The sequence below is a fragment of the Malaya genurostris genome, chromosome 1 (assembly GCF_030247185.1).
Source record: "Malaya genurostris strain Urasoe2022 chromosome 1, Malgen_1.1, whole genome shotgun sequence".
Classification (NCBI taxonomy): Eukaryota; Metazoa; Arthropoda; class Insecta; order Diptera; family Culicidae; genus Malaya; species Malaya genurostris.
Genome location: NC_080570.1, coordinates 64,667,859 through 64,687,457, shown reverse-complemented (window position 1 = coordinate 64,687,457; position 19,599 = coordinate 64,667,859). Strand labels below are relative to the sequence as shown.

Here is a 19,599-nt window from a genome sequence, read left to right as displayed (position 1 = left end):
TTTGATCGCTTGTTGAACGATATTGAAGAATCCAACCAACTCTTTTGCGATCGCTGCGCTGCCCGAGTGGCGAGCTTTGAACTAAGCGATGGTGATAATTTTCAAATTTTTCTTGAAGATTCGAACAAAATGCTGGGTTTTTATTTTTTTTTTCTTATGAATCGAATACTAACATACAAAAACGTGTGAAAATTTGGTAAAAAAATCGATCATTAATGATTCAGTAACTTTCCGTGGTATGTTTGATTGATATTTATGGAGAAATTGTAACATGAAATACCAAATTTGAAGAAGTGAGGTTGGGTACTGTTTTCATATCTGGGATATTCTTTGTTTTTTGGGTTGGGTTTTGAGATTTTTTGATAAATTATGATTACAAGTTTTATGGCTAGTCTATTTACTCATGTTTTATCATCTAAATCAAATCTGTATGTGAACTGAAAATTTCAAATTTCATTCGAGATTGTCAAGAGTATAGGACAATTTGAAATCATATGTTTGATGACAACACGTGAATAATCGTTTTTCTTACCCATATTAGTAAGGTTTTGCCGTCTGCATTCTTTCAAACTCAAGTAAATTGAAAAATTCGCCAAAAATGTTTCTAAATGCATGGGATATGTCAAAACACTCACCATAACGCTATCTCGTGGTGACCACGCTGATTGGATTGTTCAATATTGCACGAAATATTCGTTCAATTTGCTGGAAAGGTTTGTTGTTGTTTTTTCTCTTGCAAAAATAGTGTGAAAATTAAGTTTTACCTTTACATAGAAAGAAAATTTGTTGTTATTCTACGTGAAGTAGAAGTATTGTGCAGGTATGTGTTGTTAGTTTAAACAAATGAGTGGAGAAAACTTCAGAAATTCTGCAGTAAAACTAGTCCAACGGGGCTCCAACTCCTCATGTTAAAAATGGCTCAACAATGGACCTCTGTCTGCCGGGTTTGTTGAACGAAAAAAATGGCATTCGGTTCAACGGTCTGTTTCAAAATCGGCAAACGAAGGACCCGTGTTGGCCTCCCGTTGAACGATTGATTGGACTTTCATTGGACCAATGATACAACGTATTGGACCAATGAAGGACCACCGTTGAACGTTTTTTTCTAAGTGGGTAGTGTCAGTAGGATCCTAGCATCATAAATCAAATAAACATAGATTTCTCACTGTACGGTGACAGTAACAGCACCTCTAGTGACAAACGGGTGTACTTTTTTCCATTAGCTACTGTGGTTGTGTTAAATGCACAGGCAACTTTTTGCATGCATTTTAGGAGCATTTACGCACCCATTCTCCACCAGACGGTGCTTTTGGTGTCACGGGTTTCTCAACTACATTACTATTACACTGGGAAATCTATGTTTATTTGATTTATGCTAGCATCAACCATACAATGGTTATGTGCCCAGTAATCGCTTATGGGCTCTTGTGATTGTTAGAGAATTTTGATTTGTATGTTTTACACAGTTTTTTTTTAAAGTTTGTTCTAGCATGGATGTCTGTTCTCTATGCCCAAAGATCAAGAAGAAGAAATAAACAAACGTAACGTTTTTAAGTAAAAATATATTTTTCCTCTACGTATTGAATTGACTAAATTTAAAATATCTGCTAATGTCATAGTTATTGTTTATAGTACTACTGGATACGTATAGCTCAAAACAACTCTTCTGAACGTCGATAGTAAGAACTGCTCACTATAGAGTAACCGGTCTAGTGATGAACTGTTTTCAACCGTTACAAGAATAAAATCACAATGAGAGAATATAAACGTGCTATCCTGTTCGCAGTACAGTACGAGGTTTTAACAGAGATAATTCGCTGCCTGTCAAATTTCTAGATCTGCAGATAACAGCATAACCACTTTCAAATACCTCTACGTCGTCGTAGCATCCATCAGTTTGGTTGGTCCGGATTAGGAATACCGCAGCCAGGCCCAGCTGCGCCTGCGGCCGCTGATTGGTTCAGGAACGCAACATTGAACGGTTTCAGTCTAGCTACGGTGGCTACTCCCACTGAGGCTGCAGAAGGACATGGCGACATGCACGGTGTCGAGCAGTGACTGTTGCTCAGGTCACACTGGTCCAGCAATCGAATCAATTCATCTGCTGTAGGTCCTCCCACCAGTTTTTTGTGTTGATCTTTCTTTTTGAAAATTTCCAGTGCTGTCGTAAGATCCCACATCTGAATGGCGCCATTGCAGTGCCCTGAAAGAATGAATCGGCGCGGTCTCGAACCCATCCGGGATGATCCTTCGCACTCGTGAACACAGAACGACGTAATCGTGGTTCCATCAACCGATCGAATCAGACAGACACGTTCTCCGTTTGATGCAAGTCTCACATACAGCTGGTCCGTATCCGGAACAACTTTCTGTACAAAGATTTGCTCGTCATCCTGCTCACCGAAGGGTCCAAAATCGTTGCCGGCGGAATAACTGTAGGTAGAATCAACAGCCTCTAGGGATACGATCTGGAATGAAAAAAGTACTCAATAAGTATAACAATGACGACCTAGTACCTAGTGATAAGGAGAACTGGGATCTTCAAAAAGTCCATGCAAAAACGATATTGACATAATTGAACAAAACTTTGAGGTGATGCCGGAAACGTGCATCAGACTGAAAGCAGATGCCAGCAGGATTGGACTTACATTCAACGCTTCGGCGATGAAATACATGAGAGGAAGAGGCGCAAGAGAGATAAGGTTCGAATCGATGGTGAATAGTCGTGACATTGGGTGGTAAATGGTCATATGGTACAAAAGATAAAGAGGTTTTATGCCTGTTAGAGAAAGAGACCAAGAGAGTTTCAGTTCCAGTGGGCTTTTACCTGCTCTAACATAAAAAATTTTGGTTTCGATTGTGATAAAATGGTCTTCAAATATGTTGGTGGTCTTAGTGTTCAATACCCGAAGTCGGATATCGTAGTTAGAAACAAAGTAAGCATATCGCAGTCGGTGTTGAACAGTCGTTCGCACCGCACGCGTATAGCTCTTGGCTCCTGGAATTTTTTTCTGGCTACCTAGAGTTTCATTGATTCAAGGCTTCAGTCTTTTTCAAGGCTACCTGAATCACTAACTAAGTGATACAAAGAGTGATATTAGAGTGACTAAGTGATACAAAGAGTGATATTAGAGTGACTAAGAAATTAATCAGCCTTTTTTAAGGCTAGCTAGGAGTCTAATCGAAGACTAATTTAGCCTAGTTAATTTAATTTAAAATTTCATTAATTTCAAAAATGCCTGCGTCCAACCGGAAAGGCAACAAGCCTAAGGCTAAAAATAATTCAATACGGAATAAATCACAATCCGTTATTCAACATTTTTCTAATAACATTCACGATCTTATAGAATCTGAATGTAAAAATAAAAGACAACGGACGGATTGCCCTTCCGTTGATCCTATGCCGTCTAACAATATTTACGAGATTCTTCCTGAATCCGATTGTAGCGACATAGAAGAAAATTCTTCAAAAATTCCCAAAATGGACGCTTGTCGTTCTGGGAAGAAACATCAATCTATGCCACCAGTGACGGTGATGATTTCCGACTTCAAAGCATTCCGTACTGAGCTTTCTACTTTTCTCCCGGAAGTAAAAGTCTCATTTCAAATCGGACGAAGAGGAGAATGTCGAGTCTTGGTGGATGGATTGGAAGATTACGAACGTCTTATTCGATATTTGTCCGAAAAACTTCATAAATTTTATTCATATGATATAAAATCAGACAGACCCTTCAAGGCTGTCTTGAAAGGATTATCAAATGATCAAAGTATTGATGAAATTAAAAATGAAATAAAAGAATTGCTTGGTTTTGCCCCTTCCCAAGTAATACTTATGAAAAAAAGAGCTAATGGTACTTCTAAACCACGCTCTGGAATTTCCCATGAACTTTACCTAATACACTTCAATCGAAGTGATGTAAACAATTTGAAAACTTTAGAAAAAGTACGTTTCATTTCCCACATTAAAATTCATTGGGAACATTATAAACGGCATAATCGTATTGCAAACTTAACGCAATGTCGTCGTTGCCAAGGCTTCGGCCATGGAACCAAAAATTGTCATATGGATATACGGTGTTTGAATTGTGGTAAATCGCATTCGAAAGACGTTTGTCCAATGAATGAAACCACTGATAAATTTTCATGTTCAAATTGCAATGGAAATCATAAATCCAATTATTTGAAATGTCCTGTCAGGGAAAAAATTTTAAACGCTCGTTCGCTTAGACAACAAGTCAAATCAACGACCTTAAATTTACAGAACATACCTGAAAATTCTTCTAAGGCACCTGCCAATTCGTCTTCTAACGAAAACAATTTATTGACAGGTAGATCGACCTCGTCATCATCTTCTTCTAATGTCAGTTATGCTGGTATATTAGGTAGAAATCTATCTCCTATTTCTTCTAATGTAAATAATCAAAACACAGGACCGCCTTGCAGTTCTTCTTCTAACGAAAACAATTTATTAATAGGTAGACCGGCCAAATCATCTTCTTCTAATGGCAGTCTACCTACAAATATTCCTTCAATGCCATTCGCTTCTTTAAATGAAGTCGATTTAGGCGATATAACTGAAAATAAAATGATCTACCTACAAGATCAACTTTTTCAAATGATCATCCAAATGAATTCGACTTCATCACTTTTTGAAGCATTTCAAATCGGATGGAAATTTGCAAATAATATTATAATGAATTTAAAATTTAACAGTGATGTTAAATAATTATTTGAATATTTTAAATTGGAATGCTCGATCTTTGAAATCGAGTGAAGATGAATTTTATAATTTTCTCAAAGTTCACAAAATTCATATTGCCATTGTGACAGAAACTTTTCTTAAACCAAATGTAAAATTGAAAAGTAATCCACATTATGTGGTTCATCGATTTGACAGGTTTACTGGAATTGGTGGTGGAGTTGCCATTTTTGTCCAACGGCAAATTAAACATCGAATTTTACCTTCTTTCAATACTAAAGTTATTGAAAGCTTGGGAATCGAAGTTGAAACCATTCATGGAATTTATTTCATCGCTGGAGCATATTTGCCATTCCAATGCACCGGCGAACAATTAAATTTCTTTAAAGGCGATTTGCAAAAACTTACAAGATATCGATCGAAATTTTTCGTAATAGGGGACTTAAATGCTAAGCATGTCCAGTGGAATTGTAGGCAAAATAACAGTAATGGTAAAATACTTCATAATCAACTCTCAGCTGGTTACTTTACAGTTCTTCATCCCAGTAATCCTACTTGTTTCTCTTCCGTGAAAAACCCGTCTACAATTGATCTGGTTCTAACAGATCAAAGTCACATTTGTAGTGAACCGATTACTCATGCTGATTTTGACTCAGATCATCTTCCTGTAACATTCAGACTTTCCAACGAAGCTATAATTAATCCAATTAGTTCTATTTTCAACTATCATAGAGCTAATTGGTTGGATTACAGATCTCACATTGAAAATCATGTGGACCATGAAACTATTTTAGAAAATTCTGCGGACATCGACACAGCAATTGATAATTTGAATCATTATATTATCGAAGCTAGAAATCTTTCAGTACCCAAAGCTCAAACTAAATTAAATTCTCCTATCATCGATGACAATCTTCAACTGCTCATTCGGTTGAAGAATGTTCGTCGACGACAATATCAACGTTCTCGTGATCCTGCTATGAAAAACATAGTTAAGGATTTACAAAAAGAAATTAAACATAGATTTACTCTTTTGCGAAATGAAAATTTCGCTAAAGAAGTTGAACAAATTAAACCATATTCTAAACCTTTCTGGAAACTTTCTAAGGTTCTTAAGAAACCTCAGAAACCAATTCCTGCTCTCAAGGAAGGAAATCAAATACTTCTTACAAATGGTGAAAAAGCTCAAAAGCTAGCTCAGCAGTTCGAGAGTGTCCACAATTTTAATTTAAACGTTGTGAGTCCTATTGAAAATGAAGTCTCACTGAAGTATGATCATATTTCAACCCAAGTGTTATCACACGATGACATTATTGAGACGAATTTTGATGAAATTAAATCAATTATTAGGAAACTCAAAAACATGAAGGCTCCTGGTAATGATGGAATTTTTAATATTCTTATTAAAAATCTTCCCGATGTTGCCTTGAGACTCCTGGTTAAAATTTTCAACAAGTGTTTTTCATTAGCTTACTTCCCAAAAAGATGGAAAAACGCTAAAGTAATTCCTATCCTAAAACCTGATAAAAACCCAGCAGAAACATCAAGTTATCGCCCAATTAGCTTACTTTCTTCTATCAGTAAACTTTTTGAAAAAATTATCTTGTTAAGAATGATGACTCATATAAATGAGAATTCAATTTTTTTACCAGAGCAGTTTGGATTTCGTCATGAACATTCAACTACTCATCAACTTGTCAGAGTAACGAACATGATAAAATCAAATAAATCTTCTGGGTTATCCACTGGAGTTGCTCTTCTAGACATAGAAAAAGCATTCGACAGTGTTTGGCACAAAGGTTTAATAGCAAAAATGTCTGATTTCCAGTTTCCTATTTATTTGATCAAAATGATTCAAAATTATTTAACTGATCGTACTCTTCAGGTTAGCTATCAGAATTGTAAATCTGAATTGCTACCCGTACGAGCCGGTGTTCCGCAGGGTTCGAGCGTAGCTCCAATCTTGTATAATATTTTCACTTCTGATCTTCCAAATCTACCCGTTGGTTGTCAGAAATCGCTATTCTGTGACGACACAAGTCTGTTAGCCACAGGTAGAAATCTAAGAGTGATCTGCAGTCGCCTACAAAGAAGTTTAAATATTTTCAGTGATTATCTGTCAAAATGGAAAATTAAACCAAATGCAGCAAAAACGCAATTAAATATCTTTCCTCACAAGCCAAGAGCTTCTTTTCTTAAACCAAACAATAATCACATTCTCAAATTGAATGGCTTGGAATTGACATGGTCTGATCAAGCTAAATACTTAGGTTTAACGTATGACAAAAAACTCACTTTCAAGGATCACATTGAAGGAATCCAGGCAAAGTGTAATAAATATATTAAATGTTTATATCCTCTTATAAACAGAAATTCTAAGCTCTGTCTAAAAAACAAATTGTTAATTTATAAACAAATTTTCAGACCAGCCATGCTTTATGCGGTACCAATTTGGTCAAGCTGTTGTTCCACCAGGAAGAAAACGCTTCAAAGGATTCAGAATAAAATTCTGAAAATGATTCTGAAGCGTCCTCCCTGGTTTAGTACAAATGAGTTACACAGACTCACAAATATAGAACCATTAGATGTAATGTCACATAATATTATAAGCAAATTCCGACAAAAATCGATGCAATCTTCAATTGAATCGATTCGCTCTCTGTATTAGTTAGTAAGTTAGTATATAAGTTCCTTTTCCGCATTACACAATACAAGTAGGTTTAGAATTTTCCCTACACAAAAATCTCAGAATTGCGGAAGCAAATGATGTCTTCATGGTAATAACCAAATCATATATATATATAACAGGGCTGAAAAGTCACCACTTGTGGCTGAACACCCAATTTAAATCTTAATAATTTAATTTTAACTCATATTCCAATAAATAGTTATTTAAAAAAAAAAAAAAAAGTAAGCATATCGGAAGGCTGCCCACATCCACAAATCAACCGTGCAACTCATCGACAGGTTTCTTACCTTGAAAGAAGCCTCCGGCGTTGAACCCGGCTGGGTTGAGATCATGCCGCGGAACCGTGTGACCTGCCAGGTACGTACGTGGTTGTACTCACTGCACACCGAGATAAGAAATTTCTCCGACAGTGTCACCTTCGTCACGGAGCTTTGGTGTACGGTGAACGTCTGGAACAGCTGGGGCCCATGGCCTACCGTTTCCGGATGCTGCACGATCACTCGTACGGAACCCGATTTGGTACCGTAAGCGATCTCGATCCAATTACCTGACAGACCTGATTGGGAAAATATAGATTATAAAAAAACATCGTAACAACGTGCGATCGACATTTACGAAAAGCCAGCGCAAACAATTATTGAAAAAGTGAATCAAAACACATGCCAGCACCACTACTTGAAGTTTATTTTGAAAGTGTATTTTTTCCAGTAATGTTGCGTTTCGTGTTTTACCGAAAAGTTGCAGAAACAGACAAAATTTTTAACATAAAACAACGCTGATAGCGAAAATGGAAATTTCACACGTGATGTGCCAAGCCGGAAACGGACGTAACAGATATGAAACATTGGAAGAGGTGGTCTACGACCGTTCTCAGATGACGAATGTGAAACAGCAAAATGAAAAGAGACAAAACTTAAACTATTTGGAAAAAGGCGTAAGGCGTGATACAAACCAGTATGATTTTTTTCGTAGGAAATATTTAATTGATTACCTTCTTTATCTCCTGGTACTAACACAGTTCAAATTATAGTAAGATCGCGGAAAAGAAACAACGAAGGATTTGAAATAAGACCAATCTTTCTGGTGAAATTCGGTGCTTCGTTTATTCATGTTGTAGATCGATTCGAGTTTTTTTTTTTTTGAAAGTGTTGTGGAATTGAATTGAATTCACGGTGGGAGTGTCATATGCAAGTAGTGGTGTTGATGTGCTTGGCATGTACGAAAAAGGTGATGGAAACCGAATTTGAACCCAAAATGTGCAGTTGTAACCAAATAATTGATTGTTGAAACATTTGGTAATTTTGGAATACTCATATCACTTGCTGAAAACCATACGTTTTGACATATAAATAGCTTATCATTTGCATTTGCCGAGTTATATTTAGATGCCCTAATCAACGCGTAAAAAGTATACCAAATGTTTCTCATGTCTAGAGAGGCTGATACAAATGTGATTGATTTATTGCCTGTAGTAAATTATTAACGTGCTTTGATTATAATCATATTTACTTACTCGTAGTCTTGGGTGTCAGATATACTGAAATAGCCGTAATTGAATCGTTTGATGGATCTTTATACAGTTCAGTAACTAACAGATCATTATCCTTCATACGAAGTGGAAACTTTTGCATATCTAAAAGAACAAACAATTAATCAAAAATGTATCCCGCTTTCATGCACTCTAACTTACCAATGTAGTAAATCGAACCATTGTTGCAGCCCAGTAGCAGAAACGAACCGGCAGTGTCGAATGAGAGAATCGGTACAAGATCCTGTATTTGCCAGTGCTGGGTCATTGCATGCCAGACACCGATTTTTCCGGATGACGAAAGGGCCACCAGTTGGCTGCCGATGAAGAACAGATACTCAACCCGGACGTTCAAATTGAAGACGCCCACGTCGCTCTTGCTGCCATCGTCCGAGATTCCCCACAGTCGGATTTGACTGCCGTACGAGATTGCTACCATTTTACTGTGTGACTGCTCGCCGGCCGAAGTGGCCAGGCCCATTTTTGCATTGATTGCGATTCGTTCGATCGTTTGCTCGACATAAGGAGAAACGAATATCTGCTGCCATCCACAGGAGTCCTTCAAACGGTAACAAGTAACAAAATGAGCATAGGCTACCAATATCCAGTTGTGGTGAGCTTTGATAATTTGAACACGCATTGGATCCGTCCAGCCGGACGATTGGCTTGGACCGAACACCAGACCGACATCGTTTCGAATGTATTTATTCAGATCAACAGAAGAGTTTCGAGAATGGTGCCGCATCATATCCAACGAAGCGGTTCGTGAATGTCCTGGGACCCACTGAGAATTTCTTCCGTTACCATTATAGGACACACGCAGGTCCCACGACGAATTCCGGGAATGGCCAGTGTGTCGTGAACCACTTGCTCCTCCAGCGCTACTTCCAGAGGATCCGGAACTTTGCGAGAATTCCGGAACACGTACCATCGATCCTGGGCGTGGATTCGAAGACGGATGACATAAAGTTCCAATTGGATTTGCTGTAGATGGCCCTGGTACATTTGGTTGAGTTGCAGATGGGGCAGGATTCGAGGCGATTGATGGAAACGAATCAGTTGGTTGTTTCGTGACACCTGCCGATTGTGTTGATCCGTTAGATCCAGTTGAGGTATTGCAAGCTGTAACGCAACTGACGGAACTGGTCGACGAAGACGGCAGTACAACTTCCTGGATGGGAATGTCTACAACGATGAATAAGACAAAAAAACAACGGTAATAATCGAAACAAAACAAAGAAATCAATACTAACTCGGTGCTGGGAGATAACCGTAGAATAGCACGTCTCCACAACTAGACTGATCCATTTCTTCGCACAACATTAGTCGCTTAATTAGTGGAGATATGTTGTAAAATTCTGCTTCGTGGCGTAACACTCGGATGTCACAAGATTTGATGTCGATTTCCTTGGTTCTCAAGTAGTTAAGGATTATGGAGAATAGTTTTGGGTCCCGATCGATGAAAATGGCATCGGTTTCATCACGTAAGCTAGAAAGTTTTCGTTGAGTTTATTACTGCAAGCTACTGCTAGATGCACTAATTTACCTTGAAATACGGCCATTACGTTCGGAATTGAGTAGTGATGTGAAGAACGTATCCGGAACCCATGTAAGTGTTTGACGGGATGTGGAAAACCTAACATAAAATACATAAATTACAACTGCTCACCGATGAAATTGTAACGTTTTTCTACTCTGTACCTGGTCCCACCAACGTTAAGATTGACAATATCGCTGATGTGGCTAGAATAGGCCATCTTATTTTTCAGCAATTTTTTTGAACTGCACTCTTTTACAATAAAACGTTACTTCTAATAGATGCATCAATGATTTTTGCATGGAAATAAATTAAACATCGTTTTCAAAGCCCACTTAGTATGTTTTCACTAGATTACAGGTAATATTTCACTATTTTCTTAAGTGAAAACAAGACATGATTTCGAATCAACCTCAGGATTTTTCACAACAAGAATAATGAACACCTGGGAATGAACTTTGTATTTGACGTTAGACGTCATACACGCTCAGTAAAATCCATTAGGTTTTGCACGAACATGACATAACCTCACAAAAATGAACAGAATGAACTTTTTTTGACAGTCGACGTGTACTTGTTTACAGTTTAAAATTTCATCAGAACTTCATCGTTCGAATGTAAAAATTGCAAGTCGCCTCACACTCAACAGATTCATACATAAATCGCTCCTTGATGCTGGAAACACACACAGGGCAATCTTTTTAGTTATTTTCACTGTGGAATACGTTTTTAACAGGCACTTTTTCGTCATTTTTTCAATTTTTAACTTACAGTCGCAAAACAAAACAAGTACACGGCAACTGTCAAAGATGAACTTGATTCATCGGCAGTTCATTTGTGTCGTCATCGTGCAAAACCTAATTAGGTTTTTTATCGTGACGACACAAATGAACAAGTATTCATCCTTGACAGATCAGCGGTACTGTTTACAAACAAGCTTAAACAAAAATCGAAGAGCGCATCTAAAACAATCATCTTTACACTTTGCAACTAGTCACTTTTATTTAATAAATATCAAAAACGAATCGTATTCAATCGTGAACAAATGTTTTAAAACTTTATTTAGGTGATACGGACCGTAAATGGTCTGATTCAATTTGTCAATAAACAAACAAAAGAAATTTCTGTTTACAAACAGTACTGCTGGACTGTCAAAATGTGTTCATCCGATTGAGGTTAGCAGTGACGGTAAAAAACCTAATAGTTACCCTCTAAAATTACACTGAGACAAATAAATACTATTATAGTAACTGTAATCTGTTTTACATTGTCATTTCAACTAAACGCTTAATATGTACAGCTGCAATTGGCTAGTTGGAATATTTTGCATTCCATCTGGCGAATCGTGTTTGCTAATCGGAATGAGTGACAGCTGGTTGATATTTTCAGAAGGGAAACAGATTATTTGTTTGTTCATGATTCGGAAAATAAATTTATCTCGAAGTATGCAGAATAAATATTTCTTTCGCTTCTTTGAAACTAAGGATTGATTAAAATTGCACTTCAATTGATTAAGTCCATTATTACAACCTAGGAAATGAATCAACAACCGACCGGGAAGCAAGCCAACTAAATTAAATGAGTCTATTCGATAGCAGGAAAGATACATAAAAGAAATACACATTTAATTTCGATCGGTAATTCTTGCCTCATTTGACGAGTTTTGAACAGCCGAACTACCGAATATTTCCATTCTACTGATATACCAGAACAAATGAACATTTGTTGACAGCAGTACCTCAAGGTACCGCAGTGATAAAACGTGAATTTTATTGATAAAATCACCTACCGAGATTTGAATAGCTGAGGTCGGTAATCCAATTTAAGTGTGTAGGCCGGGCCACAGTCTGATAATCTGTAAAAATAAACAGAATTCAATACTGTTGGCTTAAGAGTAGGAGAAGTTTTTAATCTTTCTTGTGTTTCAGGATCTTAATAATTTGTATAGTTTTTAATCCTATTGAGAAGATCGTCCACCAGATCAAAAATTCCTGCTACTATATAAGGATTGCATTTGTAAATAAAAGTTAAGATAAATGACTTGAAAATCGCGTGTCCTGACACTATTGTACGTAGTCTTAAGATTTGTAAATAAAAGATGAGTTTTTTAAGGCTAAATAAGCCTTACTGCTAACAGAGCTAAAAGAAAATTTCTGAGATAAAAATAATAATGTTGGTTAATTTGAGAAATCTTCGGTAAATTTGAAAGCTTTCGTTTGAAAATAAAAACAAAAGTTTCATAACAAAAACGGTAAATGTATTTCATGCTACTAGTGCACAATTTTTTGTACCCTCTCCACAATGTTAAACGTAGACAATATTGAAGTCATTTTTTGTTTCATTGATGGAAAACATAATATTTTAGTAAAAAATAATAGTTGTGTTGGGATCGTTGTGATAGAAAGTCTTTTTAGCAAACACGCAGCATTCATATGTGTATAATCTTGCTAAAAGCTAATGAGTTTTATTAATATTTTTGTGTATAATTCAATGAAATGAAAACTTACATTTAAGCTAACCTCACTTTACCGCGAATTCCCAACAATCGTAATTATAACTGCACTTATTTTACTGTAAATATATGTATATAAATTCATTTATTCTTGTTCACTTTAATAACCTTACTTGCAATCGAAAAGTTGTGATACTTATACGCCTAAATATCTTCAAATTTATTTAAATAATTTCGTTTTTTTTATTATCAACAAATAATCGCGCGAGCACTTCACATGTCTACCATTTACGTTTGACCTTTCAGATTTGCCTTCAACGGAAGTATTCATCATAACAGGTTGTGTCGAGAGGGGATCTCCGATGGTTGTATTACTTCGCAACATTCCCCGGGGCGTAACACTGGTCTAGAGATCCTGACCCAGTTTTACCGGCTTTACTTCCAAGTCCAGTTTCGCCAGTTTTGCTATTGGTCTACGCAACACACCGGTTGAAGTCTGTACAACCGCTCGCCGTGATCTGCCATCTTGCCCAGTGACCAGTTCCAAAATTCGTCCTCTTATCCAGCCATTGCGCCGATTATCTTCTACTACCATAACCAGATCGCCTACTTTCAACGGTGCGACGTCTGTGAACCACTTGGTACGGCGGGTAAGAGTTGGAAGGTACTCACGTACCCATCTCTTCCAAAACTGATCTACCATAACACGAATAAGATTCCAATTTCCACGAAGACTCTTTTGCGATTCCTCCAACGATCTCGATGGTTGTGTGACTCCACTCGAACTCATCATCAGAAAATGATTGGGGGTAATTGCTTCTTGTTCTGAAGACTCCATGGAAACGAACGTAAGCGGACGAGAGTTCACTATACTTTCCGCTTCCAGTAGTATAGTAGCAAATGTCTCTTCATCTGGATTTCGACAGGTATACATTGAATCTAGAGCCGTTTTCACCGATCTCACGAGTCGCTCCCATGAGCCACCCATGTGGGGAGCAGAGGGCGGATTAAATTTCCACTGCGTATTAGTGTTGGTAAAAACTGCTGCCATATCACGATCAATTTTTCCAAGCTCCCACCGTAGATCATTGCTGGCGCCGACGAAATTCGTGCCGTTGTCGCTATAAATCTCAACCGGCGATCCTCGTCTGGCTATAAATCGTCTAATCGCCATTTTGCAGGATTCCGACGACAGAGAGTGTACCACCTCCAGGTGCACGGCTCGTATGGTAAGGCACGTAAACAATGCGACCCATCTCTTCACCACACTTCTTCCAATACGTACTGGGAGCGGACCAAAATAATCCAGACCTATATAGGAAAACGGTCTGACGAAAGCCTTCATTCTAGCAGCTGGCAATGGTGCCATACGGGGTACTGTTGGCTGCGTCTTTCTGACTCGGCAAACGAAACATGATTTTGAAATTTGTCGCACCAGAGAACGAAGATGAGAAATATGAAAGCGCTGTTTGATTTCATTAATTACCGTCTCATTGTTGGCGTGTAGGTAGCGATAATGGTACCACTCGACTAGGAGTCTAGTAGCGTGATGATTTTTGGGAATTATAATCGGATTTCTTGTATCAAAAGAAACGAAAACAGCGCCCGCGATACGGCTCTCCATCCGGACTATTCCATCTGGATCTTTGAAGGCCGACAAACCCAGGAGCTTTGTATTTTTATATCGCTTCGTAGACGATTTCGGAATCGGTGTCGCTAAAGTTGATAATTCTGCAGAGTACACTTCTTCCTGTACAAGTCGCCAAATAATTGTTTCAGCCTTTGACCGTTCTTCCTGAGTCAGACAATCTAATAGCAATGGTGATCCTTTTGATTTCCGTTGCATGTTTCGAACGGCTCGATTTACATAAGCTACTGTGTTTAACAATCGGTTCCACTTTGAAAAACGCTCCCATAGAACTAGATTTTCACATTTGACTTCTGCATGTGTAAAACAAGATTGAAGTTCCTCCGTTGTTTCGGTAAAAGTCCGTTGATTGGTTGGCCACTGATCTTCAGAAAGGTACAAAAAACTTGGGCCCCAGAACCAGCGACTGTCAGGAGATAGATGTGAGCCTTTGCCCCATTTGGTTGCATCGTCCGCCACATTATCCTTAGATGGAACCCATCGCCAGTCTTCAGGATTAGTTAAGGTGAGAATTTCTCCTACTCTACAGGAAACAAATTGTCTAAATTTACGGTGGTTTGGATTTATCCAAGCTAATACGGTTTGCGAATCGCTCCAGTAAATACTCTCGGTAATTGGTAAACTATGGGTACTGCGAATAGTTTTTTGTAGACGGGTGCCAAGCACAGCGGCTTGAAGCTCAAGCTTAGGAATAGAAAGCGTTTTCAAGGGCGCAACCTTTGATTTAGCTGCAACTAGCGCTACTTGGACTCCATCGTATACCTCGGCTCGCAAGTACGCTACGCATGCATATGCCTCCTCGCTGGCATCCACGAACATATGCAGTTGAAGCTGCTTTATCTTCCGCTCCGGAACCGTGGGAAAGTAACATCGATTTACCCGTACACATGACAATTTCTCGAACTCGCTTGTCCATCTCAGCCACCTAGAGTGCTGTCGACATGGAATTAAGTCGTCCCATCCAATTTGTACACGCCAGAGGTCCTGAATAAGGATTTTACCGTGAATTATAAAATGCGATAGAAGACCCAAGGGATCGAACAGAGACATAACTGTTCGTAACACTTGTCGTTTGGTAGGATGCTGAGTATTCGTGGCCATTGTTGTAGAAAAGGTAAAAACGTCTTGCTTGGGGTCCCACAGCATTCCCAGAACTCGTTCGGTGATACATTTGTCGTGTAAATCTAAACGTTTTCCTGCGGTCACCTTTTTCTCCCCAATGCGGCGTAAAACATTCGAAGAGTTGGAGATCCAATTTCTTAAATGAAATCCCGCGCGTGAATGTATATATTTAACATCCAAAGCCATGTGAACCGCTTTATCCTCATCGTCGAAACTATCGAGGTAGTCATCTACATAGTGCTTCTTAGTAATCGCTACCACCGCTTCTGGGTATGCCCCGGCGAACTCAGCTGCGTTAAGGTCCTTAACGTAGTGCGCTAGGCATGGTGAGCATGAAGCACCGAATGTCGCCACGTTCATAAGATACACGTCCGGAACTCGATCAGCAGCATCTCGCCAAAGCAACCTTTGGGATTGACGGTCTTCTTTCCGAATGAATATCTGGTGGAACATCTCTTGGATGTCAGCACAGATGGCCACCCTTCGTTCACGAAATCCAAACAACACAGTCGGTAATGAGCTGAGCAGATCGGGTCCCTTCAGCAGCATTGTGTTTAGCGATACGGAATCTACTTCCGCTGCGGCGTCACAAAAGATCCGCACTTTTTCCGGTTTTTTCGGGTTTATCGTCACTCCCAGTGGCAGGTACCAAATTCTCCGGGGATCTGCCGCTCTCAGTTGTTCAGCGGTGGCTTTACTGATGTATCCTTTCTCTATATATTCACGGATCTGACGCTTTACACTTGCACCTATTCTTGAATCATTTTCCATTCGTCGTTCCAAACAGACCATTCGGCGAATAGCCATTGCGTAGCTGTCCGGCAGCTCAAACGCATCGAACTTCCATAAAAGGCCGACTTCGAAATTGTTTCCAATACGCTTAGTAGTATCACGAAGAATACGATTCGCTCGGCGGCTTTCGTCAGAATCTGGCGGCACGGCAATTGCTACCCCTATATTATCAACCAAGAAATTATCTCTCACCAGATCATGAAGTTGCCGATTACACTGACAGATATGATAACTATGTGAATGGTGACTTTCTTCGTCTTTACCGGCACCGTAAATGGTCCATCCCAATCGGGTTTTAGCAGCGATTGGTTCGAATGTCATACCTTCCCTAATTTTTAGTACGGCACCCAAGTGAGAATTATCATTTCCGATTAGTATCTGGGGTACCGCGTCATCATAATCTTCGATAGGTAATCCTTTTAGGTAGGCATATTGCTTAGATAGTTTGGAATACTGCATTGATTGGCGAGGTAGGTTTAAATTTTTTACAGTTCGCACGTTCGAGAGTGGATATACTTGTTCGTTATAACTACCGGTGATTTCCAACGAGACGCGTTTAGAATGCTTCTCGGATCTGGTCACGTTCGCTGTCCACTGCAGGCACAGCGGAGCCTGTGCTCCTTCTAATGCAAGCTGGTTTGCGATTGTTTCTTCTATTAAAGTCATCGATGATCCATCATCCAAAAAAGCAAATGTCTTTACCGTACGATTGTTTCCGTGTAATGTAACAGGAACGATTCGGAACAACGTCGTGCTAGTGGAGTGGTGATAGTTTGTTAGCGCTTCCGAAGGTGTGGCTTTCGAGCTACTTTCATGCTTCCGCGAACTAGAGTGTAAAAGTGGATTATGTTTCAGCTGACAATCACCGACACCACACAATTTCATTGTTTTACATGGTCGCCTACCATGGGCCCCCAAACAGGTACGACAGAGACTGTATTCACTAACAGCTTTCCAGCGGTGGTCTACAGTCATCTTGGCAAATACGGGACAATTTTTCACTCTGTGATCGGGTTTCTTGCATACATAACATTCCGGAGTGCGGATTCGTTCTCGATCGGATCGTTCTTCGACCATGATATTGGAAGCATCTTCCGACGAATGTGCTCCACAAAAACTTTGCTTTCCTTTTTCTGTTTTGCCTCCTCGCTGTAGCTTGCGGTCGACAGGAAGAGTCACTTGGGAAGCCGCTGACGTAAGTATCGCCATGTATTGGGCGAAAGTTTGCAAATTTACTGTATCATAACGTTGTTTGTGCAACGCCCAATCCAACTTCAGGTTTCCTGGCAATTTTTCTACCAATTCAAACAGTAGTGAGGGATTATTTAAATGGGTCTCCTGCCCTGCTGCCTGCAGGTGGTCGCAAAGAGTCTGTACAGTCATCCCAAATCCAATTAACGTATCTAACTTGTCGGATCTCGGCGGTGAAACCTCGCGCACCTTTTGAAGCAACATGTGGATGAGTAATTCTGGTCTTCCATACAGCGTTTGTAGCGTCTTTATAACGTGCGGTACCGATGCAGGTAACATAAGTCTGCTTCGAACAGCTTCCAGCGCTGGGCCTCTTAAACAACGCTGTAGCCTAATTAAATTTTCTGCTTCTGTATAACCACAGATTTCAGTAGACGTATTATAAGAGCTTATAAACAGGGGCCATTCTTCGGGATTCCCGGTAAAACTAGGTAGTTCTCTTGGTATTACCTGTCGCGTTGCCAACTGTTGAGATGTTGGTCCCCGTTCATGCGCCCGCACGGAATTTGCCGTACTCGGCCCCGCTGCGGGTAACATCGATTGTCCGTGTATCCCTGGAATCGGAACACTTTCACAGGCAGTGTTGTACAGGTCGGCATTCGGTGCCCATCCCTGAGTCAGTACTGAACTGGTTTGACCTAAACCTGCTGTGGATAGTGTCATCGACGGCACTTGTGCGTCTGGATTCGGGACACCTCTACTTGCTGTGCTGAGCTGGTCTACGTGCTGTTGCGTTGTCAACCCGGGTGGTTGGTCCATGAGTGCATTAACATGGCCTCGCCATTGCATAACTTTATTAAAGGTGCCTTGCAATGAACGTACACTTGTACTACTTACATCCTCGTCGAGCAAATCTTCTTCTATTAAACGAAATTTTTCATCGAGAAACTTCTGGTCCAATTGCAACTGTTTCTTCTCGATCTCCGACACCTTTTGCAATTTCTGCTGCTCTAACTTGCGATCTTGATCTCGACGTTCTAGCTCCAATTGTCTGTCCATCAGAGCTTTTTGTGCCTCGAGTTTCTGAAGATTCAAACGAGTCTTTGCTTTGGTGCTGGATGAGATAACGCTACCAGCTTGATCAAAATTCCTTTCGCTCGGCGTATTTGCTTTCGTAGATTTCCCTGCCGACTCTGTCGCGGGCGAGTTGTTTTTACTACCTTTTGAGTCTTCTTGAGGGTGCGGGTTTTCTGAAGGAGAAGGTGCACACTTCGGACACTTGAATTCTCTCTCGCTGACGCTGTCTCCGACTCCCACACACGTATAGTGCCACCAACTATGACAATAGTCGCACTGAACCATTTCATCATCGTCCGGCGAATTGCATGCGGGGCAGCTGACTGAAGGCGTTTTCTGGTTTTGCTTTGACGGCATCCTTATCTTAAATCTTTTAGTTTGTTGGGATCGTTGTGATAGAAAGTCTTTTTAGCAAACACGCAGCATTCATATGTGTATAATCTTGCTAAAAGCTAATGAGTTTTATTAATATTTTTGTGTATAATTCAATGAAATGAAAACTTACATTTAAGCTAACCTCACTTTACCGCGAATTCCCAACAATCGTAATTATAACTGCACTTATTTTACTGTAAATATATGTATATAAATTCATTTATTCTTGTTCACTTTAATAACCTTACTTGCAATCGAAAAGTTGTGATACTTATACGCCTAAATATCTTCAAATTTATTTAAATAATTTCGTTTTTTTTATTATCAACAAATAATCGCGCGAGCACTTCACATGTCTACCATTTACGTTTGACCTTTCAGATTTGCCTTCAACGGAAGTATTCATCATAACAGGTTGTGTCGAGAGGGGATCTCCGATGGTTGTATTACTTCGCAACAAGTTGCTTTATACTTTTGTTTAGGTAGGAT

General features: G+C 39.4%; 2 protein-coding genes across 3 annotated transcripts; both read right to left on the bottom strand.

Annotated features, from left to right (window-relative positions):
* Nucleotides 1-1,542: 1,542 nt before the first annotated feature.
* On the bottom strand, nt 1,543-10,910 carry LOC131440301 (BTB/POZ domain-containing protein KCTD3). Its single transcript, XM_058611453.1, has 7 exons — nt 10,618-10,910; nt 10,463-10,552; nt 10,170-10,405; nt 9,079-10,101; nt 8,902-9,021; nt 7,676-7,944; nt 1,543-2,468 (listed from the first exon to the last, which is right to left on the bottom strand). Exons 1-7 carry the CDS (start codon nt 10,671-10,673, stop codon nt 1,893-1,895), a joined length of 2,370 nt encoding a protein of 789 aa, XP_058467436.1. The 5' UTR covers nt 10,674-10,910; the 3' UTR covers nt 1,543-1,892.
* Nucleotides 10,911-12,841: 1,931 nt separating this feature from the next.
* On the bottom strand, nt 12,842-19,552 carry LOC131440300 (uncharacterized). 2 transcript variants are annotated; one of them, XR_009231371.1, is made up of 2 exons: nt 13,079-19,552; nt 12,842-13,024 (listed from the first exon to the last, which is right to left on the bottom strand). XR_009231371.1 is itself a non-coding variant. In XM_058611452.1 (2 exons), exon 2 carries the CDS (start codon nt 19,090-19,092, stop codon nt 13,312-13,314), a length of 5,781 nt encoding a protein of 1,926 aa, XP_058467435.1. In that variant the 5' UTR covers nt 19,093-19,304; nt 19,359-19,552; the 3' UTR covers nt 12,842-13,311. The 2 variants fall into 2 exon arrangements, 1 of the variants encoding a protein (XP_058467435.1); XM_058611452.1 differs by having other exon boundaries at nt 12,842-19,304; nt 19,359-19,552.
* Nucleotides 19,553-19,599: the final 47 nt, after the last annotated feature.

Excerpts from the sequence above, each read along its gene's own strand:
- LOC131440300 (XM_058611452.1), bottom strand. The coding sequence starts at position 19,092 with ATGCCGTCAAAGCAAAACCAGAAAACGCCTTCAGTCAGCTGCCCCGCA.
- LOC131440301 (XM_058611453.1), bottom strand. The coding sequence starts at position 10,673 with ATGGCCTATTCTAGCCACATCAGCGATATTGTCAATCTTAACGTTGGT. Across the intron at positions 10,553-10,617 it reads CTTAACGTTGGTGGGACCAG|GTTTTCCACATCCCGTCAAA; the intron begins GTACAGAGTAGA and ends ATTTTATGTTAG. Across the intron at positions 10,102-10,169 it reads CGGTTATCTCCCAGCACCGA|ACATTCCCATCCAGGAAGTT; the intron begins GTTAGTATTGAT and ends TCATCGTTGTAG.